The sequence below is a fragment of the Mustela lutreola genome, chromosome 11, assembly GCF_030435805.1.
Source record: "Mustela lutreola isolate mMusLut2 chromosome 11, mMusLut2.pri, whole genome shotgun sequence".
Lineage (NCBI taxonomy): Eukaryota > Metazoa > Chordata > Mammalia > Carnivora > Mustelidae > Mustela > Mustela lutreola.
In genome coordinates this window covers 27567047-27594806 of record NC_081300.1, presented here as the reverse complement: position 1 = coordinate 27594806, position 27760 = coordinate 27567047, and the positions used below count along the sequence as shown (strand labels likewise).

At 44.1% G+C, this 27760-nt stretch overlaps 1 protein-coding gene across 8 annotated transcripts in view; it reads left to right on the top strand.

Annotated features, from left to right (window-relative positions):
• SLC14A1 (solute carrier family 14 member 1 (Kidd blood group)) overlaps nt 1-27404 on the top strand; it is a 47146-nt gene extending 19742 nt beyond the window's left edge. For 3 of the 8 annotated variants that reach the window (XM_059139615.1, XM_059139617.1, XM_059139614.1), the window contains exons 2-12: nt 75-138; nt 2078-2242; nt 4343-4459; nt 12383-12539; nt 13275-13464; nt 14878-15006; nt 17021-17213; nt 19185-19332; nt 19524-19658; nt 25403-25452; nt 26527-27404. In XM_059139615.1, coding sequence (XP_058995598.1) covers nt 2096-2242; nt 4343-4459; nt 12383-12539; nt 13275-13464; nt 14878-15006; nt 17021-17213; nt 19185-19332; nt 19524-19658; nt 25403-25452; nt 26527-26703 — 1443 coding nt within the window. In that variant the 5' untranslated portion in view covers nt 75-138; nt 2078-2095 and the 3' untranslated portion in view covers nt 26704-27404. The remainder of the gene's footprint in view (nt 1-74; nt 139-2077; nt 2243-4342; nt 4460-12382; nt 12540-13274; nt 13465-14877; nt 15007-17020; nt 17214-19184; nt 19333-19523; nt 19659-25402; nt 25453-26526) is intronic. The other 5 variants (XM_059139621.1, XM_059139622.1, XM_059139619.1 and 2 more) reach the window with 3 other exon arrangements.
• Nucleotides 27405-27760: the final 356 nt, after the last annotated feature.

Here is a 27760-nt window from a genome sequence, read left to right as displayed (position 1 = left end):
GCCTTCTGAGGACAGAAGTGTTTTCACCAGGAGACACGAGTACCTGACAGCATTGTCTTTGTTTCTGCTTACAGCTTTAAAGAAAACTGAGCACCTCCCACCACTTCGAACCCAAAACTACCTGCAATAAAGACTATTGTAAGTACCAAATAAATGTCAATACTGAAATTCTGTTTATGAGTAAGAGCGTTTAAATGTTTTCTTCTATGTTTATATCCAAAACTTTGTTTTATTTTTTAAAGTGATGCTTGAGCCACAGAAAATTGAAGACTTTCAGGTCTCTCCAATTGCACAGATTTCTAATGTACGCTGAGTTTTATTGCATGTATGCAAATAGGGAATGTTGGTTGAATTGAAATCCTGATATTGACTCACATTAGAATAAGTACTGCTTTGTTCCACTAATGACTTGGGTTATGAAAGGTGATTTCTGACTCTTGCTGGAAAGCTCACCAGGTGCTGCTTCCAGAATATTCCTGTGATGTTCACTTTAGCACCTATGGGCTTGTTGTGGATGTGTCAGTGGCACAAAAGAATGAGGCTCACTTTGAGGTACATGTCTGTTTGTCAGAAGAGTTCCTGCTTCCAGCAAGGGCATAGGGTGAAAGTAGGGGTGGCAGGGTCCTTGGCTATTGTTCGCCCCCACCCCAGAGTTATTTCAAGGCAGCCATGAAGACAAGCCTGTGTGCATTATGTCACAAAGCCCTGATGCACACTGCAGACCCCGTCACTCGGGAGCTGCTCCTTCACTGTTTACTTGAATAGAATCTCGGGAGGCAGTAATGTGCTTGGCGCCAAGAAGACAAAGATACCCTGTTGCATAAAGCTGACTCTGCCCAGGAGACTTGGATAGTCTCCACTCTGAACCTCAGTTTCCTCTTCTATAAAGTGAAGGCTTGAGCTATGTACTCTTTACAAGCTCACCTGGATTCCAAATATTTCTCTCTGGGCTCTAAGAAAATACGATACTGAGGTCAAGGATATTGTCTTCCTAGATGTGTGTCATTTTGGTGATGGAGGGAAATGGGAGTTTGCAGAGACCGAAGGGGGTTAACACCTACACGGAGGGAACGTGACAGTCCCTGTTTGTCTCTCTTTTTTTTTTCCTTTTAAAAAAAAACTGCATATAAAATGAGAGTCTTACCACTGGTTTTCCTTAATGCTCTTCTTTATCAAACAAACAAAAATATGTAATGCAACCTACAGACATTTCTGTTGTACTTAACTAGCCAGCTAGTTTAACCATGAATAAACACATACACGCACCATTTTTTCCCCCTAAGACATGTCAATAATATTTTCCACAGTTGTGGATTTTTCAAGGCAAGCCAGTAAAAGAAAGTAAAAATTAAATACAGGAGGGACAAAAAAAAAAAAAAAAAAAAAAAAGCGCACACAACTTTTCCGGAACTTGTGAAGGAAGAATGATATCTTCGAATGCAAGGGAGGATTTTTGTTTTTTGCTGGTTTTTTTTTTTAATAAAACTTACAAAAAGTTGCCACACTTGTTGACTTCAACTAAGAATTGTTTATCATCAACAAGGTGATATCCAGTATTTAACAATTCTTGTTCTGATACAAGAAAAAATGTCACTGAGCAGCCTCTCAGACTGGGCTCCTGCTGTGCATGAAGACAGTGGCTTGTTTCTTATTACAGAAAATAGAGCCCACCCCAGGCCTTTGTAAAGAACAAGGCCGCGGGAAATTGTTGCATTGGTGTTGGCCCCTTAACAGTCGGCCTGCAGCAGGTCAGAGCCTGAAGCCCGCCCTTCACTGGGTGAATTGAAGCCCTGCGGCCAGGCTTCAGCTCTGCTAGCCTCCCTCTGGTAGAGAAACAGCACGAGGTTTACTATCTTTCTTTTCTTTTTTTTTTTAAGTAAAGTAAAATGCACATCCCCTGTCTGTAGTGAGCTCACTGTCCCTCCTTGCTGCTGGAGAAGCCTGCCTTGTCCCTTGGCCGTCTCCATCTGGGGTCACGGCCGGGCTCCCAGGACTCCTTGGGGGCACTCCTGCCTCCCTCCATCCTGCATTTCCCAGGCTCATCCTGCTAATTCATGTCTTTTTGCCCTTTGTCAAGTATGGAGAGAAAGGAAGGATGAATGGACAGTCTTTGATTGGCGCCGCTGGGGACGCCCCTCGTGGTCCTCTTTGGAAGGACCCTTGTGGAGATGAGGCTGGTGAGGCCGGGCTCCGAGGCTTCGCCTGGCTCGGCGTGGTCCGGGCACACAGGCCCCCGGATCAGGTAGGCTCTGTCCGTGCAGCCTTTGTCTCGGGGAAGGCGGGCACCTGTGCTCCAAGCTCTGGTGTGGTTTTTCCGAACGGAGCCTGGGAAGTGGGGTCCTTGTGCTCTGCTGAGGGGCGCGGCTGGGGAGCACGCTCGGGAGTCTTGGTCCGGAAAGTCACGCGGCGCTCAACTGGGGTTAGACGGGAGACCATTGACCTACTGCGTTTTGGTAACAGTGGAAAGGCTAGGAAAAGGGCATCTGGGGTTTTCATCTTACCCTGCTGCTACTTATTTAGAGCTTCTTCCCCTTATTTTCTTCTTTTTAGTTAAATTTAATGTCCTAGATTTGAGAAATCAGAGCATCAGTAGAAGTCCCCCGGCTGCATTGTCCTCCTGATCAGAATCCTTTTATTTTATATTTTTAAAAGATTTTATTTATTTATTTGACACACAGAGAGAAATAGCAAGAGAGGGAACAGAAGCAAGCGCAGTGTGTAGAGGGAGAAGCAGGCTTCCTGCTGAGTAGTGAGCCCCATGCAGGGTTCGATCCCAGAACTGTGGGATCATGATCTGAGCCAAAGGCAGACGCTTGAAGCTGAGCCATCCAGGCACCCCTTGATCAGAATTCCCAAAGTTCTCCAAAGAACTGCAAGTCACGCGTGATAAAATTCTAGGGTGAACTACAACCTTGAAGTTACTGGTTTCTTGTAACCACTTCTCGTGACTGAGTTCTGGAGCAAGTCTTCAGGATCTGAAGGGCTCCGGAAGCTTCAGTAATTCAGAATAAATGGTTGGTGGGCGGGGTCTGCCACAGCACCAACAGTCTGCTTAACCTGGGAGAGGAGCCCTCTCTCTGGGCCATGATACCGCAACAAACCATCCCAACGTGTGGGTGCTAGAAAGACAAATCACGATAAGCCTTCTATATGCTGGACTGTGGAATCAGACAAAAATAACTCAGTCTTTCTTTCACTTTGGGAGGCTCCCCGAGGAGCTCAGGCCATGCAGGTTCAGAATCACGTCTGACCAGTTACAGTATCAGGTTTGGCATCTGTATCTCCAAAATCTCTGAGTTGATGGTGTATTTAAAACCCTCTAAAATCAATAAATATATGCCGGAAATTTTGAGATCATGAGTTCGTTCACCCTGAAATAACCTATATACCTTATTGTTTCTGTGGTTGATGGAAAAATGAGAGTGTTTGAGTTCGATACTGCCTCTGTAGGAAGGGACCCACTTAGTTGTAGAAAAACCCAAAGCAATTGTGTCTGAGCTTCTGTCCTGGGAAGAAACCTGATGCCTCTCAGGAATGGGTCCTGCTTTGCCAATGAGTCAGTCACTGGAGCTGAGGAAGGAGCTTCCTGAGCAATGTTGTCAGTTATGAGATTTAAGAGGAAGATATATGAAAATAAATGATAGCCATCACTTAGATTATGAAATAAAAGGTAGTTTTTCATAATTATTAAAATTCAAATCGTTTGCCATGTTTCACTATGGGGCCAGCTGAGTTCCCCATAGACTAAGTTTTGGTTCCTGATCTCCAGCAGTTTTCAATTGAAGAATTTCTTAATGCCGGGCCACCTGGGTGGCTCAACTACTTAAGCGTCTGACTTCCGTTCAGGTTATGATCCTTGAGTCCTGGGATTGAGCCCTGCGTTGGGATCCCAGCTCAGCCAAGAATCTGCTTGTCCCTCTGCCTCTCCCCCAGCTCAAGTTCACACTTGCGCTCCCTCTACCCCCTCCCCCGCCAAATAATAAACTAAAAATGAAATCTTAAAAAAAAAAATAAAAATTTCTTTATGCCAAGGTTCATGGGCAATCTCACAAGTGCTAGAGTCTAACACTACTTTGCCAAGACGAAAGGAGCTTGGTCTAGAATTCATTGCATAAATAGCTTCTGCTTTGTGTAATGATTAGTGGTTGGCCATTGTTTAAAAGCAGGACACTTAGTCGGGTAGTGAAATAATGCAATTGAAGTGTGTGGCTACTCAATTAAAAAAAAAAAAATCAGTTACCCACACTGATTTTTGTACTGGGATTAATAGAAACCCAAACTAGAGTCAGGATTGCAAAAACTAAAAATTTTGAAAAAGCATAACTTTATTATCTTTTAATAGGTGCTTGTTGGCTATGATAAATGCAACAAGGATGGGGCCAAAACTAGCCATGAGGACCCCTTATTCACAGCCTGGCCACAGGGAGAAGATGAGCTGGTTTATCTGGATAGATTTGGGGTATTACCTTGGTCGTGTCTCCAATGCATGCCTGTGACTTCAACTCTCTATTGGTGCCTTCTGGAGTCTGCTAGTTCTGATGTTTCCCTACTCCACACTTACCTGGCTGTGCTCCCAGACTTTCTTGCACGCTCAAGGTGGTTTGCCAACATCTTTCTCCCCTTGCCTCCCTCTGGGATTATGTCATTGATATTCTTCTTTGGTGTCTACCATCGGCACTGTGAAAACATCTTTGTTGTCTAGAGGGTCCCATTCTGGTGATGTTGGTGCTTTCCTATCACACAGTTATCATGAGAAGTAAAGAGTCTTGTAGTGAATGCAAGTCACGGTTATATCAGTATTTTCCTGAGGCAAGCTTGCTATAATCATGCCTTGTATATTCTTATCTTGTACAATTCTTGTATTACATTTTTTTTGTTTTTCAATAGCTTAGTTCATTTTCACCTTTTCCCGTTTCTATACCTTGTGGAATATGATACTTGACTGTTTTTAAACATTTAAATAATAAATTCCAAAAATAAAGAACATCTGAGGCAGTTGCCCGATGTGGGGACATAGTCAAGCAATCTTTGACTTGGAAAGTGTCTATGAGGGGCTTTACTTAGGCTGTGTCAACACACAGAGACTGTTTTATAAGTAATTCTGCCTTGTCAAACCCTTACAAACAAAACCTTTTTTGTAAGAGAGAAACTTAATTTTAAAAGGCTTCTAGAGACTTCTGGGGAAGATGGCAGAGTAGTAGGAGGACCCTAAGCTCAGCTCCTCCCATGGATGTGACTAGATAACACTCACATATGTGTAAATAACCCAGAAAAGGATCCAGAGGCCTGTAGAACAAACTCCACAACTAAATGTAGAGAAGAGGCCACACTGAAGAGGGTAGAAAGGGCAAAGATGCGGTCAGGAACCAGCAGACCCACAGGTTGGTCCCCATCAGGAGGGAGCCATTCACATGGAGACAGAAGGGAAACAGACCCCCACACCAGGGAACCCACACTGGGAGGCTGAATCCCCATACTATTTGGCTTTGAAAAACCAGAGGGGCTGAATTTCATGAGTTCTCACAACCAGGAGGGTTTAAAACCTGAAATTTTAAAAATCAGTGGGCTTGGCTCTAGGAGAGCAGAGTGGGAGAGAGGACACTGACAGCCCCAGGCTCACTTAAAGAGACAGCACAACAAACAGCCCCATGGAGACCTAGAATAAAAGCAGCAGTTTGAAAATGCCTGGGGCATACAGGAGGGAGAGTTATTTACTCATCTCAGAGCATGTCCTGGAGGGACAAAGATCACTGGGGGCCTCCTCCAGGAAGAAAGGAGTGGCAGGCACCATTCCCCCCCCCATCCCCCCTCCCAGCATAAACACACAGCCACCTTCAGGAACCAGCCCATTGCTGACACTCTCTGTGGAACTTGCTAATTCTGGTTTGCCACTGCTCCACACCCTCCAGACCAACCTGCCTCTGTCTCAGCACTGCAGGACCCCTTTTAGTCAGAGCCCATTCAGGGCAGGGCCACAGGGTTGGCAGGGTTCAAGCAGCCCCAGTTGGGAGGAGCACCACTCCAAAGTGACTCCTGCCCCGGGGGAGACAACCACACACAGCAGTCAGACTGCAGCCCCAGCAGTGGGATTGGGGAAGAGATCTCGGGCCTGACCCTGACGGCAGGCCCTGCCCACCAACAAAAGCTTCTCAGAAGACAACACAGGGAGAGCAGGCTGTGCTACTGCCTCTCTGGGAAATGCCTGGCTTGACTCAACTCAAACCCAAGGCATCAAAGACTGGCCCACTGTTAATACCAAGAGCAAACCCTTTGCCCACCACAGGCAAAGAAAGTCACTGCAGACAACTGGACTGAAGGAAAAGGCAGCTCAGTCCCCATAGCTGAGTGTGCACAACACACATAGAGGACAGCCCTGGAGCACCAGGTTCTGGGGAACACTGCAGGGCTCTGCAAAACCTCTTCTTCATAAGGCCATTACTTTCCAGTGCAGGAGACAGAGCTGACTTTTCTGACCCAGAGAAACAGATGCAGAGACTTAGACAAAATGAGGAGACAGAGGAATATGTCCCGAATGAAAGAACAGGACAGATCACAACAAGAGATATAAGTGAAATGGAGATAAATAATGTGCCTGATAGAGAATTTAAAAGAAATGATCATAAAGATACTCACTGAGGAAAGAATGGAGGACATCAATGAGACCCTTAATGATGAGACCAAAAAAAAAAAAAAAGAACTAATCAGAATTATGAGAACATAATAAATGAAATTTAAAATACACTAGATGGGGTAAATAGCAAACTAGAGGAAGTAGAAGAATGAATCAGTGACCTAGAGGACAGAGTAAAGGAAAGCAATCAAGCTAAGCAGGTTGAAGGGGAAAAAAACAGGCAAAATTAGAACAGACTTAGAGAACTCAGTAATACCAGCAAGCATAATAACATTCACATTATAGGGATCCAGAAGAAGAAGAGAAAGAAAGGGAGGCAGAAATTTCATTTGAAGAAATAAAGCTGAAAATTTCCCATATCTAGAGAAGCAAACAGAAATCCAGATCCAGGAGGACAGAGAGCCCCAACAAAATCAAACCAAGGAAGTTCCCACCATGGCATATAGTAATTAAAATGGCCAAAAGCAGTGATAAAGAGAGAATTTTAAAAGGAGCAGGGGAAAAGAAACCACTTATGTACAAGGGAAGCTTCATAAGGCTATCAGCTGATTTTTCAACAGAAACTTTGCGGGCCAGAAGAGAGTGGCATGATGTATTCAAAGTGCTGAAAGGGTCCTGAAACAAATAATACATTATATGTTAATATTTTTAAAAAAGTTCTGAAAGGGGAAAAAAAATCTGCAGGCAAGAATACTCTATCCAGCAAGGCTATCATGCAAAAAAGAAGAGATAAAGACCTTCTGAGACAAACAAAAGATAAGACCACTAAACCAGCCCTAAAAGAAATATTAAAGGAGACTCTTCAAGTGAAAAGGAAGGACCATAAGCAAGAGGAAGGAATGTAGGAAGCACAAAAGCAGTAAAAATAAGAATGTCTGTAAAAATCAGCCAAAGGACTGACAAAATGAAAGGATATAACATATAACACCATATACTTAAAATATGGGGGCAAGTAGAATACAGAAGGGTTCAAATTTAAGTGACCATCAAATCAATACATACAGACTACTATATACAGATGTTATATACAAACTGAATGGTCACCACAAATCAAAACCCAGTAATAGACATGCAAAAATTAAAGAGAAGGAATTCCAAATATATCACTAAAGAAAACCAACTAATCATGAGAGAACAAGAGAAGACAGTAACGGAGGAGAACTACAACAACAACCATAAAACAAGGAACAAAATGGCAATAAGTACTTACCTATCAATAATTACTGTGAATGTAAATGGACTAAATGCTCCAATCAAAAGACACAGGGTGGCAGAATGGAGAAGAAGAAGACGAAGAAGAGGAGGAGGAAGAGGAGGAAGAGGAGAAGGGAGGAGGTATGGGGGGGGAAGACACATCCATACGCTGCCTATAAGGGACTCGCCTCAGAACTAAACACATTTACAGATTGAAAGTGAAGGGATGGAGAAGCATTTATCATGCAAACGGATGTGAAAAGAAAGCTGGAGTAGCAATACTTAATATCAGACAAAATAAACTTTAAAACAAAGATGATAACAAGAGACAAAAAAAAGAACACTATAATAATAAAGGGAAGAATCCAGCAAGAAGGTGCAACAATTGTAAATATTTATGCATCCAAATTGGAGCACCCAAATACTTAAAACAGTTAGTAACAAACATAAAGGAAATAATTGATTGTAATACAGTAAGAGGAGGGCACGTTAACACCCCACTTAACATCAATGGAGAGATCATCCAAAGAGAAAATCATCAAGGAAACAGTGGCTTTGAATGTCACATTGGATCGGATGGATTTTAATAGAATGAGTCAGAACATTCCATCCTAAAACAGCAGAATACACATTCTTTTAAAGTGCACATGGAACATTCTCCAGTATAGATTACATATTATGCCACAAAACAAGTCTCAACAAATTCAAAAAGACTGAAATCATACCATGCATTTTTTTTCTGACCACAACACTATGAAACTAGAAATCAATTACAAGAAAAAATCTGGAAAGAGCACAAATACATGGAGGTTAAATAACATGCTATTAAGCAATGAATGGATCAACCAAGAAATCAAAGAGTAAATTCAAAAATACACGGAGACAAATGAAAATGAAAACAAGTGTCCAAAATCTTTGGGATGCAAAAGCATTTCTAAGAAGGAAGTTCTTGGCAACACAGGTCAACTCAAGAAGCAAGAAAAATCTCAAATAAGGAACCTAATGTTACACCTAAAGGAGCTAGAAAAAGAACAAACAAAATCCTAATCAATAGAAAGAAGGAAATAATAAAGATCAGAGTAAAAATAAATGATATAGAGATTGTAAAAGCAATAGAACAGATTGATGAAACCAGGAGCTGGTTCTTTGAAAAGATAAAAAAAAAAAAAATTGATAAACCGTTAGCCAGACTCATCAAGAAAAAAGAGAGGATTCAAATAAACAAAATCGTAAAAGAGGAGAAACAACAACCGACACCACAGAGATTTTAAAAATTGTAAGAGAATATTGGAAAAACTAGAGGCCAACAAAATGGACAAACTAGAAGAAACAGATAAATTCCTAGGAACATCTAACCTCCAAAAACTGTATCAGGAAGAAATAGAAAATATGAACAAGCTGATCATTAGAAATTGAATCAATGATGAAAAACTCCCAACAAACAAAAGTTCAGGACCAGATGGCTTCACAGGTGAATTCTGACAAACATTTAAAGAATTAGAGTTAATACTTAGTCTTCTCAAACTCTTCCAAAAAATAGAAGAGGAAGGAAAACTTCCAAATTCATTCTAGGAGGCCCAAATTACCCTGATACCAAAACCAGAGATACCAAAAAAAAAGAGAACTATAGGCCAATATCTCTGATGAATATAGATGCAAAAGTCCTCAACAAAATATTAGCAAAACAAATCCAACAACACGTTAAAAAAATCATTTACCACAATCAAATGGGATTTATTCCTGCAATGCAAGTGTGGTTCAATAGTTAAAAATAAATCAACATGATACCTCACATCAATAAGAGAAAGGTTAAAAATATATATGATCATTTCAATAGATGCAGAAAAAAAATTTGACAAAGGGCAACATCCATTCATGATAAAAACTCTCAACAAAGTAGGTTTAGAGAGAACATACCTCAATATAATAAAGGCCACATATGAAAAACCCACAGCTAACATCTTCTTGATGGTGAAAAATTGAGAGCTTTCCCCCTAAGATCAGAAACAAGACATGGATGTCCACCCTCATCACTTTCCACAACATAGTAGTGGAAGTCCTAGCCACAACAATCAGTCAACAAAAATAAATAAAAACCATCCAAATTCGTAAGGAAGAAGTAAAAACTTTCACTATATGCAGATGATATGATGCTATATATAGAAAACCTGGAAGTTCCCACCAAAAAACTGCTAAAACTGATAAGTGAATTTAGTAAGATCCCAGGATACAAAATCAGTGTACAGAAATCTGTTGCATTTCTATACACCAATAATGAAGCAAGAGAAATAGAAATTAAGAAAGTAATCCCATTTAAAATTGTACCAATATAATAAAATACCTAGAAATAAGCTTAACCAAGAAGGTGGAAAGCCTATACACTGAAAACTATAAAATACTGATGAAAGAAATGAAAGATGATACAAACAAATGGGAAGATATTCCATGCTCATGGATTGGAAGAACAAATATTATTAAAATGTCCATACTGCCCAAAGTAATCTACAGATTTAATGCAATCAATAACAAAATACCAAGAGCATTTTTTACAAAAATAGAACAAATAATATTAAAATTTGTATGGAACCACTGAAAACCCAGAATAGCCAGAACAATCTTGAAAAAGAAAAACAAAACTGGAGGTGTCACAATTTCAGATTTCAAATTATACTACAAAGCTGTAGTAATCAAAATAGTATGGTACTGGCACAAAAACAGGATAGAAAGCCTAGAAACAAACCCACAATTATATGGTCAGTTAATCTTCAACGAAAGAGGCAAGAACATGTCATGGGAAAAAAGAGTCTCTTCAACAAATGGTATTGTGAAACTGGTCAGCTACATGCAAAAGAATGAAACTGAACCACTTGCTTACACTGTAACAAAAATAAACTCGAAATGGATTAAAGACCTGAATGTGAGACTTGTAACCATAAATATCCTAGAAGAGGCAGGAATTTCTCTGACATTGGCATTTCTAGATCTGTTTCCTGAGGTAAGGGAAGTAAGAGCAAAAATAAGCTATTGGGACTACATCCAAAAAAAAGTTACTGCCCAGCGAAGGAATCAACAAAACTAAAAGACAACCTACTGAATAGAAGATATTTGCAAATGATATAATGGGTAAAGGTTAGTATCCAAAATGTATAAAGAACTTCTATAATTCAACACCCATCCCCAAATAATCCAATTAAAAATTATGGACAGAAGATGTGAACAGACATTTCTCCAAAGAAGACATCCAGATGGCCAACAGACACACGAAAAGAGGATCCACATCACTCATCATCAGGGAAATGCAAATCAAAACCACCTCACACCTTTCAGAATGGCCACAACCCAAAACAGAAAAAACAGCAAGTGTTGGTGAAGATGTGGAGGAAAAGGAACCCTCATGCACTATTGATGGGAAGGCAAACTGATGCAACCACTGTGGAAAACAGTATGGAGATTCCTCAACAAGCTAAAAATGGAACTTCTCTATGATCCAGTAATTGCACTACTTAGTATTTACCCAAGGAATACAAAAACACCAATTTGAAAGAACATATGACCCCCCTAGGTTTATTGCAGCATTATTTACAATAACCAAATTATGGAAGGAGCCCAAGTGTCCACAAATGAATGGATAAAGAAGATATGGGGCACATACAATGGAATATTGTTCAGCCTTAAAAAGGAATGAAATCTTGCTATTTCCAACAACATAGAGCTAGAGAATATAACACTGAGTGAAATAAGACAGTCAGAGAAAGACAAATACCGTATGATTTCACTCACATGTGGAATTTAAGAAACAAAACAAACAAAGGAAAGAAAAAGACACAAACCAAAAGCAGACTCTTAACTGTAGAGAACAAAGTGATGGTTGCCAGAGGGTAGGTGGGTGGGGGATGGGTGACACAGGTGAAGGGGATTAAGGGTTCACTTATCATGATGAGCAGTGAGTAAGGTATAGATTTGTTGAATCACTATATTGTATACCTAAAACTAACATAACACTATATGCTAGTTATATTGGAATTACAGTTAAAAACTTAATTAAAAAAAAATAAATTCTCATCTTGGGAAGTAGCTGTTTGGTCTGCATGAGTGAGCGCCATTTTGTAACCTAACATCCAGCTCCTATAACTGACAGCATGAAGCTTAAGTACTTGGTCTTAGCTCTTCCTGTATTATTATTTCAGTCAGTATGTTGAAATGGAATATTTTTCAGTCTTTTTCACTAGACTGGGCTCTCTGAGTGCATACTGTAGGTGCTCAGTGAGTATTTGTTGAACTAGAAACTGGACCTTATGACACTCAAGGCCAGAACCTTCTCATGGTAGCATTAAAGACAATAATGACAAAAGTAGAATGGGATGTGGGTTTGGGGGTGATAATCTCCATGACAATGTTTCAAGAGGAAACGGGTGCTTTCTTAGTCCTCTGGGATGTCATGATACAAATAGATTGCTTTTAAACTCATTCTCTATGGCTAACCGCGAGCAGATGCTGGGCTGGCCAGTCTGCAGTGCTCTGACGTAGGGTGTTTATAAGCTCTGTCCTTTCCTCAAGGAGCCGGAGGAAGAGGTAACCATGGAGGACAGCCCCACTATGGTTAAAATGGACCAGGGTGAAAATCAGGTTTTACCAAGTCCAAGAAGAAGGTGTCTCCCCAAGGCACTTGGCTACATCACTGGTGATATGAAAGAATTCGCCAGCTGGCTTAAAGGTATTTATGTTTCCCTCCGTTGGGGAGATGGGGGAAGTAGCTTCGGGGGAAATAGCTTGCTGGTTCTTCTACTCTTATCTTTCATTATAGTCCCCTTTCTTCTATTGACCTCTCTCCTCTCCAGTTTTCAACTTTTTTTTTAAAAGATTTTTATTTTTTTAAAGATTTATTTATTTATCTGAGAAAGATAGAGAGAGAAGGCATGAGCAGAAGGAGAAGGAGAGAGTAGACTCCCCGCTGAGCCAGGCTGTGTCAAGGCTGACACAGGGCTTGATCCCACAACTCTGAGATCAGGAGCTACAATCAAGCATTGGATGCTTAACTGACTAAGTTACCCAGGTTGTCCAAGATTTTATTCTTAAGTAATCTCCATACGAAACATGAGGCTCAAACTTAAAATCGCAAAATCAAGAGTAGCACGTTTTACCGACTGAGTCAGCCTGGTGCCCCTAACTTTTTATCTTCTAACCTGCAAGCCTCTTCAGATACTTTTTTTGTGGAGATAGTGCTTAGAGCCAGAGCCCTACTCATATTAAAGGAATGCACCTGGCTCCATCCCATAATTTTAGCCCTTAAAAACTGAAGTTTTACTATTGGTAATTCATTTCTTTAGCTTAAGAGTCTGTACCTCTGAGCATGGTGAATAAGGGCATTCAGTGCTTTTAGGGCACTGGGCATGGAAAGGAACCCCTTGACTTGTCACTTCCTCAGCTCTGCCCGTCTCATCTCTTCCAGACAAACCACAGGTGCTCCAGTTTGTTGACTGGGTCCTTCGGGGCATATCCCAAGTGGTGTTCGTCAGCAACCCCATCAGTGGAATCTTGATTCTGGTGGGACTCCTGGTCCAGAATCCCTGGTGGGCACTTAACGGCTGTGTGGGAACGGTGGTCTCCACCCTGACGGCCCTATTACTTGCTCAGGACAGGTAGGTCCCTCTACCCAAGCCTACTCTTCTTGCTTCTGAGAATGCAGGAGCCAATCCCTGACTCTGGGCATCAGTGATAAGGCCCCACCCGTCCCAGAAATACCCACCTTCATTTTACAGAACCTGTATTTGTCTTGAATCAGAGGTCAGGGGATTATTTATATATTTTATTCTTTCTCTTTAATCATTCACTAAATCATTCTTCTTTAATGATTAATCAGTTATTTGTCATGAGCATTTTATTTGGGCAAGAACGTATATGAGTTCTTTTTTTTTTTTTTTTTTTTTAGATTTTATTTATTTATTTGAGAGAGAGAGAGAGTACAAGCAGGGGGAGGAGTAGAGGGAAAGAGAAAGGTCGACGCCCCACTGAGCAGGGAGCCCAAAGTGGGGTTCAATCCCAGGATCCCAAGATAATGACCTGAGCCAAAGGCGTGAGCTTAATAGACTGAGCCACCCAGGCACCCCATACATATGAGTTCTTGAAAAGTCTTGGTGAATGCACATCTTCTGTTGTTCTAACTATGATGTTCCACAACTTGCTGACATGGCCATTAAAGCAATGTCGGTCAAGAATTCAGTCTGCAAGTCCCTTGTTGAGAAGGCAATCTTTGCCTAGCTGCCCACTGTCCTCAAGTATATTCCCAAATTCTAGAAGAAAAGATCACTTTTAGGGTTAAACCGGCAAAAATCCCATCATTTCCCTACATGTCCCAAAAGATTAATTAAGGAAGACAACAGGTCAGCCTTCAGAAGTGAGGTTAAATGTCCAGGAACAAAAAGGAACCGGAGAATGAATTCGGTGCTAAGTATGCATATAAATGCAATACTACGCCCAGTGAAAGTAATTGTTTTTCTTTGCAATAACTTGGAAATGTGTGTTTGGAGACCACAAAATGGAAACACAGGAAGATGAAAAATGTATGCTAAGTTGGAAGACTTATGTTTTTAAGGTCACAAACACTATGAAAATGAATTTACAGTTGGACAATCTTACACCTTTCACCAAGAATGTCAGACTTAGCAGTTTCACGGACCAGCTCTGTTCAGATCAAAGGCTCTTAATGACGCAAAAGAAATAGCAGCTTTCTGAAGGAAAGGCTAAAGGAAGCAAAACAAGCCGCCTCGCTCATTTCCCTTTCTGCACCTGGATGCTGGAGTCCTGTCTGGCTAAGACACCTCTGTAGGGGGTTGTTCTCTAAGGCACATTTGCATTTTATTCTCATCTACGTAAATTTCACTTTTTCCCCCACAATTTTAATAGTATTTGGCTTTTACAGACTTTGAAATCAATTTCTAAATATAATCTCGTTTTCTAATGTGAACATGATCTGAAAGTTCCAAGTGTCATTTATGGGTGAGTCCTGCCAGCTTCCATGCAGGATGTGTCCTCGCTGTGCCTCTCGCCCACAGGTCAGCAATAGCCACAGGACTCCAAGGCTACAATGCCACACTGCTGGGAATCCTCATGGCTGTCTTTTCAGACAAGGGCAACTATTTCTGGTGGCTATTACTCCCGGTGTCGGCTATGTCCATGACTTGGTAAGCAGTCCCTGGTTTTCAAAAATGCTATAAAAAAAAAAAAATGTATGGGTGGAAGAGGGATTGGAGAGTTAGTGTTGAATGGATACAAAGTTTCAGTTTTGCAAGATGAAAAATGTTCTAGGAATGGACAGCAGGGATAGTTATACAACAGTGTGAATGAACTGAATGCTAGTCAACTAGAGACCTTCATATGGTTAAAATGGTCAGTTATATGGTGCATATGTCTAACAATTTTTATAAAAATGATTTTTTAAGATTCAGAGTCAGATTATATCTATTGGAAACAGGAAGCATCACACACACCGATGCATGTATGTGACCCTCCCCACACACCTCATCCCCTCACCCCCCAAGATTCTGATGTAATTGGTCTGGGGTGTTGCCTGGCCATTGGAAAGTATTTTTTTCCCCCTTTTTTTTTAAAAATATATTTTATTTATTTATTTGACAGAGAGCGAGATCACAAGTAGGGAGAGAGGCAGGCAGAGGGGCAAGGGGGGAAGCAGGATCCCCGCCAAGCAGGGAGCCTGATGCAGGACTTGATCCCTGGACCCTGAGATCATGAGCTGAGCCGAAGGCAGAGGCTTAACCCACTGAGCCACCCAGGTACCCTGGCCATTGGGAATTTTAAAGGCTCCTGGGGGTTTCTAACACAACCAAATTTGAGAACCACGCCCTACATCAGTGGTCCATCGTGCACACTACAGAATGACAGCAGGGCTTGTGGAAACACAGCATGCTGCTCCCCTCCTCCAGAGCTTTAGATTCAGTCCATCTTGGGTGAAGCCTAAGAATCCGCATTTCTAACTAGTTCCGAGGTGGTGTGGCTGATCCAGGGACTACACTTTGAGAACCACTGTGTATGCCTATACGAACACTCCTTACCCAGGTGCCCCTGTCGCCTTCAAAGAACTGCTTTCCTGAATTCAATCCCTTTTAACCCTAAGTTCTTCCAATTTGTTTCTTAAGTCCTTTTTTGTTTGTTTTTTGGAAACATACATTTCCTTCCTACTATGGCACATTTAGAATATAAAATATGAATATCCACACGCATGAGTAGTACATCCCACTCTGGACAGTGTCTGCAGGGCACCCCCCCCCCCCACCCCGCACTTGTCTGCACCCACAGGCATGTGGGAGAGAGTCTGCTGGCAGAGTCAATCTGAACAGGAAATAATTTCCAAAGAACAGGCTCAAGGACAGGAGGTAGGTCACCTGCAGGGACTCACCACCAACCCCCTCATGATCTGGAGTTCTGACCTTAGTTGATGGGCCAATAAGTGAGAGCCCAAAAGGGGCCCAGAGACTAATCTAATCTAATCCGGTACCCCAGGCTACAGACAAGGAAATGGATGAGTAGTTCCTTGCCAAAGTCACACAGTTCACCAACTGCTTCAGATTTACAGCTGTTCCTCCCCGTCCTGCCCCCCTCCCACCCCGAGTTTAAGATCTTTTTCCTCCAGCCCACACCACCTTTCATCCTCCCTTGGGTAATTGTTTCTTTTTTTCAAAAATAGATATACTAAAGACTCATGAAGATGACACAGAAATTCAACATGGTGGTAGCCTCTGGTGGAGAGGCAGCGGCTCATGATCATGTACCATGATCGTGGTTACACAGGGGGCTCTAACTGGGGGGATAGTACTTTACCTCATACCTAAAATACTTCCAAAAATATTTCTACAGCCTAGATTTCATAAGTCACTGTGAACAACTCCAGAGTATAATTTTTCAAAAGTCAAACAAGCTAAGAGTTGATTATTGACTTTATGTAAGAATTATTCTGACAGGATTTATTGCGCGTGTGTTTGGTTTTCTGTTCCAGTCTGGGGTTTTTGTTTCATTTTGTTTTGTTTTGTTTCTTTTCCCCCTGTGAAAAGTTTGCTAAAACACCACGTTAGCATATTGCCCATGAAACAAAGCCTCTCCACCGTGTAGAGATTCGGTTTGTCCACTGAGCTGTCACGAGCATGAACTTCCCTTCTGTTCTGTGGTTGTTGTTGTTATTAGTCCAATTTTCTCAAGCGCGTTGAACTCCTTGTTCTGCAAATGGGATCTCCCGGTCTTCACTCTGCCCTTCAACATGGCATTGTCGATGTACCTATCGGCCACAGGACATTACAATCCATTCTTCCCAGGCAAATTGTTCAAACCTGTAACCTCGGTTCCCAATGTCACCTGGCCTGAGCTCAATGCCCTGCAGGTAAGATACACTATCTTCTCGCATTCCTCCTGACTCTGGAAGACACCCAGTGTCCTCCTGCTTCAGTGTTCTTGGGCATCAGAGCCTGATGGAGACTCTTGTCCCATAAATTGTTTGTTTTACTCCAAAGCTTTGGGCTCTAAGGGTTTGTTTGTCATTATTATTATTGAAGTATAGTTAACATACAGTGTTGTATTAGTTTCAGGTGTACAGTAGAGCGATTCGACAATTCTATATGTTACTCAGCGCTCCTCGAAATACGTGCCCTCTTCATCCCCTTCGCCAATTCACCCATCCCCCCACTCGTCTCCCTCTGGTAACCACCAGTGTGTTCTCTGTAGTTAAGGGTCTGTTTTTTTTAATCTCTTTTTTTCTTTGTTCTCAAAGGTTTTTTAAATGATTGCTCAAAGCTAAGTTTCCACCTCTCTTCCTAAAAGCCAGTGCAGAGTATAGTGCCATTGGACATCAAAGACTCTGTTTCAGACTTGCCCCTTCTTTGGGTGGTTGGGATGGGGGCCAGCCCTTGATGAAGGGCCTCCAGCCTGGAGTTAAGGCCTCTGTGACAGCCTCCTCTGATCAAAAGAACTGACAACTTATGTAGATTTAAAAGTGGAATTCATTACAATGAAATAAAATTAAAAATGCAGTTTCTTAGCCTGACCAGCCACACCTCAGGCGCTAAGTAGTCACCTATGGAATATTCCAGTACCATGGAAGTCCTGCCAGACGGTGCTGATCTTCTTCTCCTCACTCTGAGCTATCACCCCAATGTCAGCACCCTTCCTTCCCATTCCACCTGACTCCCCACCTCCTGGCTCCCTGAGGGATAGTTCTGAGGGAAACTTCCATTGGTTCTGAGGGAAAGCCTATGCAGTCTTTGCCCGTGTTGAGGTCCCTGGTCTAGACAAATAGAAAACGATCTTGTGTAGACACAACAATCCACTGTGAGCTGGAAAATTCAGGGTCCATCCTAGGATAGAATCAAACTCTCAGTACCATCCTGGGCTCTGTGCTTGGAAGCCAGTGTTAGATCCCGCCTAACATCTGAGGGGAGGGGGCAGCTCCTCCTGCCAAAGCAGGATCCCCTGTAGCAATCACGGCCTCCCCAAGGTCGCTCAAGGGGTATACATGTGACCAGGGTGAGTAAATGGACTTGGTGACAAAGGAACCTAATGTGGCTAATTATGCCTCTCCTGGCCCAAGCAGAAGTACCATTATAAAGAATTACTGTTTGTTGGCTTAAACTGAACCCTATACCTTCCCCAAACTGCCATATTCCGTCAGCACTTAGCTGAAGTCGGGCCTCAGCCAGAACAGAGAATTGTGACATTCACGTGTAGTTGTGTGTTTTGAGGACTAACAGGAATTTGTTGATAACTGGAAGAAGCCAAGGATATTCTAGTTTAAATTAATACATGTTCTCATTAAGTATAAATAGGATCCTCATTCATGAACTTGCCAATGATTGCTTCTAAATTGTGGTTAAGATAACCCGGCTCTGGACCTCTGGCCTTAACAACCCGATTGCACAGGAGTAATAATACTTCTCTTGACCCTGGTGTGCACTCCTGTGTTAGCCTGAGAATGACAGACAGTTAAGAGTGGCGGAGATGTCAGCTGTGGTCCCTGCCATCCTTGTTGGGAAGTGTGGCAGGTCCTGGCCATGAGACCAGCTAGGAGCCTCCCAGCAACCAAAGCCAAGTGGGTGTGCAGGCCTGGGAGACCCTGAGTAAAGGGGAATTCAGGGAAGGCAGGCTCGGCATTCGCGAGCAAAGGGCTGGTCTATTTCTTGGGATAAAGCTGAAGAACAAGATTTCACTGTCAAGAGGAAGAGACTTTTAGAAATTAGTACCACTGGCCTCAGAAGACCAGATACTGCTAACTCTACCGTTACATTGTCTGTGCCTGTGGGTGTCCTGCGGCTTTTTGCTCAGTGGTGTTAACGAGCTCCTTTTCCAAACCGCTTTGCAGTTATTGAAATCACTGCCCGTGGGTGTGGGCCAGATCTATGGCTGTGATAACCCGTGGTCCGGGGGCATTTTCCTGTTCGCCCTTCTGCTCTCCTCCCCACTCATGTGCCTGCACGCAGCCATCGGATCGCTGCTGGGGATAGCAGCAGGTGAGCAAATACAGCACCACGTACCCTCCCCCCCCCCTCACCCCTCGCCCGGGGCATCTTCCATACTCTAGACTTCCTTGAGGGCTCTGCTTCCAAGGGATTGATGGGCGTAGCTTCCCCCACCCATGGCCTCCTTCCAGAGCGCCCTGTCTTTGGTCCCCAGCCCTGAACCCACCTGTCTTCTCTACTAGGACTCAGTGTTTCGGAGCCTTTTGAGAACATCTACTTTGGACTCTGGGGTTTCAACAGCTCTCTGGCCTGCATTGCAATCGGAGGAATGTTCTTGGCTCTCACCTGGCAAACCCACATCCTAGCTCTCGCCTGTGGTGAGTGTACCCTGCATGGGAGGGAGGGTAGCTCCTAACTCTGGAATCAGTCCCAACAGTACAAAGGGACCATGTGAGACACTGGGGCTACCGTTCCAGGGTGGACTCTCGGCTATCTGCATGTGGGAGCAGGACAGGTGGCGTCCCCTCCCTAGGAGGGTTAAGCTCTACTGCGCCCTCCTCATTGGCTGTTGTGAGGGCAGGAGAGCCTGTTGAGTCGTGATCACCATTTGCCCTCTCCATATGAGGGGGATAGAAACTCGACTCATTCTATTTCATTACACTCATGATCTGACCCAAGAAACTAGAATGGAATGACTCGGGCTAGATACAGAGCCATTCCTCCTGCTGAGCCAGGTAGGACTACATGTGGCCGTCCAGCTGTCTCATGCTTCAGGGAGCCTTGGAATCACCTGGAAGGCTTGTGAAAACATGGATGGCTGTCCACCAACCCCCCCAGGCCCTGATTCCTCCTACGAGGAGGAGTTGACATTCCTAACCAGGGCCCGACAGCACTGCTGCTGTTGATCTGGGGACGACCAGATCGTCCGAACCACTGTGTTCATCCCTTCTGACCCTGGTACCCCAGCAACTCAGCCGGTCAGAGCTAGGAGAAGGTCTGGAACTCTCCCACTCTGTCCCCCTCATTTTACTATTGGGGTTCGAAGCCAGAGAGGTGAAGTGGTGTGCTGAAGGGCATCCAGTCAATTAGGGTAAATGCAAGCCCAGAACCCACACTTGCAAACAACCTCTGGAATTACACCCCACACAGACTACTCTGCTTCCCAGTAGCACCATTCAGGCCTTGAGGTAAAAACAGAGCTCAAGTGACTGAGATTTGAAAAGCTGATGAGTTTCTCAGGCCCTTGTAAAGGGGAGGCTTATTCACCCAGAGGCTCTGGCATCCCTAATCCAATACAAAGTAAAAGTATTTTTTTTAAAGATTTTATTTATTTATTTGACAGATAGAGATCACAAGTAGGCAGAGAGAGAGGAGGAAGCAAGCTCCCCGCTGAGCAGAAAGCCCGATGCGGGGCTCCATCCCAGGACCCTGGGACCATGACCTGAGCAGAAGGCAGAGGCATCAACCCACTGAGCCACCCAGGTGCCCCAAAGTAAAAGTATTTAAGATAATCTGTTAGACTGTAGGGAATGACCATCCCTGGGGAATATGCAGGGGGCGGGGGATGGACTGTGCACACATTATTCCCAACCTAATAGAAATATTTGTCTAGAGTCAGTTTATCACCAGATGAATAGATCCAAGTTATCGAAGCTGCTACTAAAATGGCAGATCACATCTAGACATCCACAATGGAATATTACTCAGCCATAAAAAAGAAGGAAATCTTGCAACTTGCACCAACATGGGTGGATCTTGAGGGTATTATGTAAGTGAGTTAAGTCAAACAGACAAAGACAAATACCACACGATTTCACTTATATGTGGGATCTAAAAAAAAAAAAAAACAGAGCAAAGCAAAACCCAGAGTCATAAATGCAGGGAACAGATCAGCAGTTGCCAGAGGGGATGGGGTGCCAAGGGGTAAAGGGAAGTATAAATTTCCAGTCATAAAATAAATAAGCCACGGGGGTGTCATATACCGCATGAGGAAGAGAGTCAGTAACATTGTCTTAATTTTGTGTGTGGGGCAGACGGTGAGGAGACTTTACTGAGTGGAGCATTTCACGGCATATACAAGGGAGAATCACTGTGCTGTACACCTGAAACTAATATAATGTTGTATGTCAATTATACCTCAATTTAAATACAAAAATAGAAGAGTAGACCACATGTGAGGCAGGTCTCAGAATGGATTCCTGCACTGGGCAGGAGGCAGGACCAAGAAGGCCTCACTCAGATGTGATGGTCTGAGTCTGTCGCTAGGTGAACACGCCTCAGGTTGCTGTGGCAGGACCACGTACGTGTCATTTTGACCCTTTCTTTGTAGTACACAGCTGTTCCAGCGACTAAGCCTGTAAGAACTCTTGGCTCACTTTCCCACATTTATTCACAAGCTTAGGGCAAAGGAGAAGACAGATTATGTGCCACCCGAGCTAGGCCAAGCTAGAAGCTTTATTGTGAGATGGTTTGGGGTTTCAAATCTTTATTTGAGGCACATACCTTAATGTGTCTGTGTTTGCAAGAGCAGCAAATACGTATTAAACAATCATGAAGCAGCCCAAATAGTTCTAGGAAGAGCTAGGAGCTTAGCAGAGTTAGATCCCAGAAGCTGCTGAGCCCAGTGTTCCGGCCCAGGGCTGAAGCCAGGTAGATGGGAGAAGCCCACCGGAGGCCACAGGAATATCTGTAGCAGAACAAGGTCACATCTGCAGTACCAACATCTCTGGGAGGCGCAGAACAGCTCTGAATCATCAAGAAGCACCTCCTAGAGAAGGTGGCTTTTCTGTACGCCCTAAAACCCTGGAGGAGAAAGTCTGGTTGGTTGAAGGGGAGGTCCGGGCCAGTGTGCGGACAGCTGGAGCCCATCCTCCAAGATCAAGCAGACGCTGTTTTGGACACAAGAGTTGTTGATGAGATCTTGGCAGGGTTTGGAAAGCAAGGAAGCCAAAGCTGTTCGCAGATGGGTTTCCTCAAAGCAGGAGTATCTTCATTATTTTCTTCACTATAAGAGCGGTACGGGCTTATTGCACAAAACAAAACTCCAAAATTCAATCAATACAGAAGAATATAAGGCAGAAAGTAAAAACATTCCATCCTACTCCCTCAATGCAACTTTATTGCCTCCTTCTTAGGAGGACCCTGTGGTTACATTGGATCCACTTAGATAATTCCGCTAATCTCCCCGTCTCAAGATCATCAACGTAATGTCAGCTGCTAAGCCCCTTCTACCCTATAAACTAACATGTTCACAGGTTCTGGGGATTCGTCCGCCTATCACGCCAACCTTCCTTTGGACAGGTCAGACTTTCTTCACTGGCCATAACATAATGGTTAGGGCAGTATACAGAATTCGTGGAGAGCCCAGACCCTGGGGCCAAAATCATTGAATTTCTGTTGATGTGGCATTCAGCCCCACAAAGGCTGTAGGGTTTCCCCAGCCACAGACAGTGTGTGAGAGGGGCTCTTCCATCCACATGGGGTACTGCCCATCTCCTCTCTCTTTGCACAGAAGGCGTTGAGGCAGACTTCAAGCCCCTCTGGTAGGGCAAGCCTTCCATGGAAAATGTCGCAGCAAGGTCCAGCTTGCCCACAGCCCCCTGACCCCGCCAAACGAGAGACCAACTCTGCCAGCCAGGGTAAATAAGTAACAGCCATTTATTACAGAGTTGCTCCTCCGCTGGTTCCCATGGCCTTATCAGGAAGGGGAGCGGGGGACTCTGATAGGGCCCGGCAGCGCCGACTACTCTGCCTCCAAACCGGAAACTGCCCACCCGGGAAGTCCTCAACTTTGTTATTTTGTCAGGGCAAACGGGAGAAACATTTTGTTTCTTTTTGTTCTTTTTTTTTTTTTTTTTTAGAGTTGGGGAGGGGCAGCAGGAGAGAGAGAATCTTAAGCAGGCTCCATGCCCAGAGCCAGCCCACGGTGGGGCTCGATCTCATGACCCTGACATCAGGACAGGTGTGGAAATCCAAAGAAGGGGGTTAACTGACGGAGTCACCCAGGCACCCCAATGTTTTGTCCCTTTTTAGTGCTTGGCTTGTCCCCGTTGGACCGGCCCACGGTGGCCTGCTGAGATGGACACTGTCTGCTCAGCCCTCAGGGCCTTTCTGTCCCTCGGCTGCCCAGAGCGCCGTCATTCACAGTCATCACCTGCACCTTGCGGTGTGTGGCCTTGCCCCTCTAATGGGAGGCTTTCCCGGTCCCACTCAGCAAGCCTTAACTGATGGGCAGCCACTGTTAGACAGTCTGACGCTCTTACTGTAGAGAGAAAAGCAACTTGTAATCGGAGACCACTTGGAAACAGCAGAGCAGGAAGAGAGCAGGGTGGGAACTGTGCCTTCCAAGTGCAACCCATGTGAAAAGGACAGGAAAGGCAGCAAGGTCTCATGCGCTCGGGGGAGGTCTCGGAGGAGAGCCGGAACAGGAGAGAGCAGGCAAGTGTTCTTTCCTGGTGCTTCCCCGGGAGCCAGTGAATATGTGTTGAATGAGCGAGGGAGAGAAGGAAGGAAGGAAAGAAAGAAGGGGAGGGAGGAAGGAAGGAAATGGAAAATGAAATGACCAAAACCAAACAAAGCTCTTCCAGCCCAAGCCGCTGCCCACTTCCGCTCAGGGCAGCGTCCTGGTCCGCCTGCTCCCGGGACCGGGGTCGGTGGGCAGCTGCGTTTGTGGAAATGGAGGACTGCATTTGAGATGCCTCTCTCTCCCCACAAAGTGCATCTTCAGGTTGCCCTTGACAGATGGCAACACTCATTCCAAAGTTCAGTGATTGGTTGTACAATAAAATGGCAGAGCTGGGGTTTGAAGCCCCTGCTGCTTCCAAGATAAGCCTTTCCTGCTAGCCTGAGGCGATTCCGATGTAGAAGAATTAGATATACTGTTGAACAACAAAAAACAACAGGAAAAAAAAGACCAAAGATTGATGAAAGGATGGAAGTCTCCGGTCACTAAGTAGGATCAGAGTCCCTCCCCCCCACTTCCAGCCCCGCCCCCCATGGGACTCACTTCTCCCTTGCCCTGGAGGTCTGGGTGGTGGGCGTGTCTAACAGAGCAAGGTGGCCCAGGGGGCTGTGTGCCCAACCCAGGGAGGTTATCCTGCAGCCTGCCTTTGTGAAACCTGGGCTTCCCTGAGCCTCCCTGAGCCCCCTCTTCAATGGGTGATTAGCCATTGGATATCTTTTTTTGTGTTGTTTTGTATTGAAGGTCACATGTAGACTCAAATTACCTGCTTTAAGATTTTGCTCAGAGTAAGTAAAAACACAGCCTATGAATTCACTACCCTGTATGCCAATCTTAATGATATTTGGGACAATGTTATTATGGGGAGAAATTCCAAGTTTGTGGTCAGTTTCTGCTATCTTTTTAATTTTTTATACCATGATTTTTTGTAACTGTGAATCCTAGCCATTAATGTGAGACTCCTAGACGCATATATTGTGATTGAACAGAAACCGTGCTATCTCGAGAAACATTCATATGTTTCATTTTTCAAAGATTTATTTTAGAGAGAGAGAGAGAGCAAGCACGAGTGGGGGAGGGGCAAAGGGAGAGGGACAGAAAGCTCAAGCCAACTCCATACTGGGTGTGGAGCCCGAAGTGGGGCTCGATCTCACAAGCCTGCAGTCATGACCTGAGCCGAAATCCGGTGTCAGGCGCTTAACCGGCTGAGCCACCCCGGGGCCCCCATCATTTTAATTCAACTATGCTCAGAAAAAATAACAGGGAAGTTTATTTGCCATGGAAGGGCTTTTCCTTAGGGATCAGCGATAATAGCAACAGAATAGTAACCACAGAAAAGCTCCCTTTGCCGAGTACCTCTTACTGTGTGCCAAACCCAAGTAGTGTCTCCTTTCATGATGGCACCAACTCCCTGAGAAATTCTATCACCTCTATTGTGCAGGTGAGGACGTGGATGCTTAGAATGGAGACACCAAGCTTCTAAGTGATAAGGTCTGGATTTGAACCCAGAGCTTCTGTGAGCTCACGCTTGTAACCAGGGTGCTGAGCTAGCTGGTAAAACATGGATTTCCAGATTTATACCAGAACAAGGTCTTCCCTACAATGAAAAGTGTACCTGAGTACACTTTTTTGTACTAAGTCGTTGTTTCCCCTTTTTTGTAGCTCTGTTCACTGCCTACCTCGGAGTCAGCCTGTCCCACATGATGGCTGTGGTGAGTTGGCTTTAATCTTGCTTTATCATCCACGTGAATGATCTGTTTATAGTGATGTGGAAACCTTCCTGAGGTCTCGCTGGGTGGTGTCCTGAACAGGCAGGAGTCAGGGCTGTGGTCACCATGACTTTCCCATCTCCTGGGCCTTCCTGTTCCACACACCTTCTAACATCATCATAAATTTTAGTCTAAGCTGCGATCACTGGGCTTGCTAAACAATATCAGAGTGCATAATTTAAAGAAGTGAAAGTTAGCCTGTATAACGTGTTTCTCAAGTTCACGCCATAATTCTGAGTGTTAGGGAGCTGACTTTAGAATATCTTCTACTTGAATAGAAAGCCAGAACCATGTAGTGGTTGAGAAATCAAGAAAAGAAGGAAAAGGATAATTGGCTACAGACCCAAATGGTTTGGGTTTTGGTTTTAATTGAGCCATTCATTTTTCATACCCCTTGTCTTTTTTTAAACCCCCCATCAGTCGTCAGTAAGACCTACTCAGACCCGTGTCCTAGCTGAATTATTTCATAGGCAGAATCACTGCCCGTTCAGTGCCTCCTGCCACTTTCTCCTTCCATTTCGGCCCTGACTTGCCCTTGACCTTCTCCTTCAGAGCTGCATGAGTTGTCGGGAACAGCCCAGAGGAAGGACCTCCCCTCCAAGAGCTCAGAGTCTGTTTGGGAACTGGAATGGAAGGAAGGAAAGCCAGTAAAGTCCAAGACTGGTCTGGGTGGAAAGTAGGAGGAGAGAGGTCACCATGGCCCGAACTAATCAAAGAGGGCCCTGGGAGTGTGATGAGGGGTCTTCTTCCCCCATATGGTGCAGGAAGCCTGACTGGATGAGAGGGAGGGAAAGATGTACAAGGTGGACATGCAAGGACCCCCCGAGGAACGGACGGCCACGTTTCCCCTGCTAAATGCAGTCCAGCTGGGATCTCGGCCTCGTCTCCATGGGCAGAAGCAGTGTCCAGACCAGGGGCCCAGGGACACATCCCCCTGGGCTGAATGAGAATAGGAGGAAGGGTGGTGCTCTGGGACAGGATCTCACAGGAGCCTGTGACTTGTCTCTTCCTCCTCAGGTGGGGCTGCCGGCTTGCACCTGGCCCTTCTGTTTGGCCACACTCCTCTTCCTCTTGCTGACCACGAAAAATGCCAACATCTATAGGATGCCCCTCAGCAAAGTCACTTATCCTGAAGAAAACCGCATCTTCTACCTCCAGGCCAAGAAGAAAAGGATGGTTGAAAGCCCTTTGTGAGAGCAACCCCCACCCACAGCCAAGGTCCCAAGGGGGGACTGACATGGCTGACTGCCCCCACGTGACTCCCACGTTTTCACTAGCTGTTTTTCACTAGCAACAACATTCACACTAACCCATTGGCAATCTGCTCTTAGGCTCATTTTTGCGGCTTTCTTTTAGACTCCAGGAACATCCCCAAACGTGTGAGAGACACGTCCAGATGGTCTGCCCTGGTTGGGGCGTGGGTGCTAGACATACACTCTACTTATAAAGTCAAATGCTCCAACAGAAAGAAGACGTGAGACCAGAGCTCACTATTTCTCGATATTCTTGGTGTTTGTTTGGCTGCATGATACTGACAGTATTAAAAATTAAGCTCTACAAACCAAAGAAGCCTTCAAAGAATGGAATTGGTGGTCACAAATCAAAGTCAACCTAGAATTCTCCGATAAGCAGTTTGACTTGTTTAAAATCAATACAAGTTCCGTGAGACAGCTGTGGCGCCCACAGCTGGTTCTCCAGCTCCTGGGCAGAAGGGCCTGGATGCGGTCCTATGTATGTAAGGGATTCTACAGGAGACGGTTGATTCTTTCCAGGCTGACACATTGTGTGGGAGGGAGAAAGGGATTTTATCAGTCAGAATGACTCTGTAGTGTTATTTTTCTTAGACATCACAAAAGACATTTTAGATAAAGTATATGATATTTTTCTTAGGGGAATAGATTTGTTTTTTCAATGAGGTAAAATAGGAGAAGTTCCTGGTTTCACCAGCCCCTGGTTATTAAAGAAAAGTTACATTTTTTAATAAAATACTCAGCATAGCTCTTTTTACTTTAATCCCCAAGTTGATTCTGTAAATGCCAGGAATGCCTAGAACCAAGTCATCAACCTCCAGGGCCCTTTAAAACCACATTTGGAATTCATCTGAGGATGTCTTCTACCTTATAAAGACTGAAAATGAAGGTCAAATTGTTTCTGGGTGCTCAGAAGTTGTTGAGTTTCTTACTTTAAAAAACAAATTCATGATTTTCTGCACGCTCACAATATTCTCACTCAGAAACCTGACAAGACATAC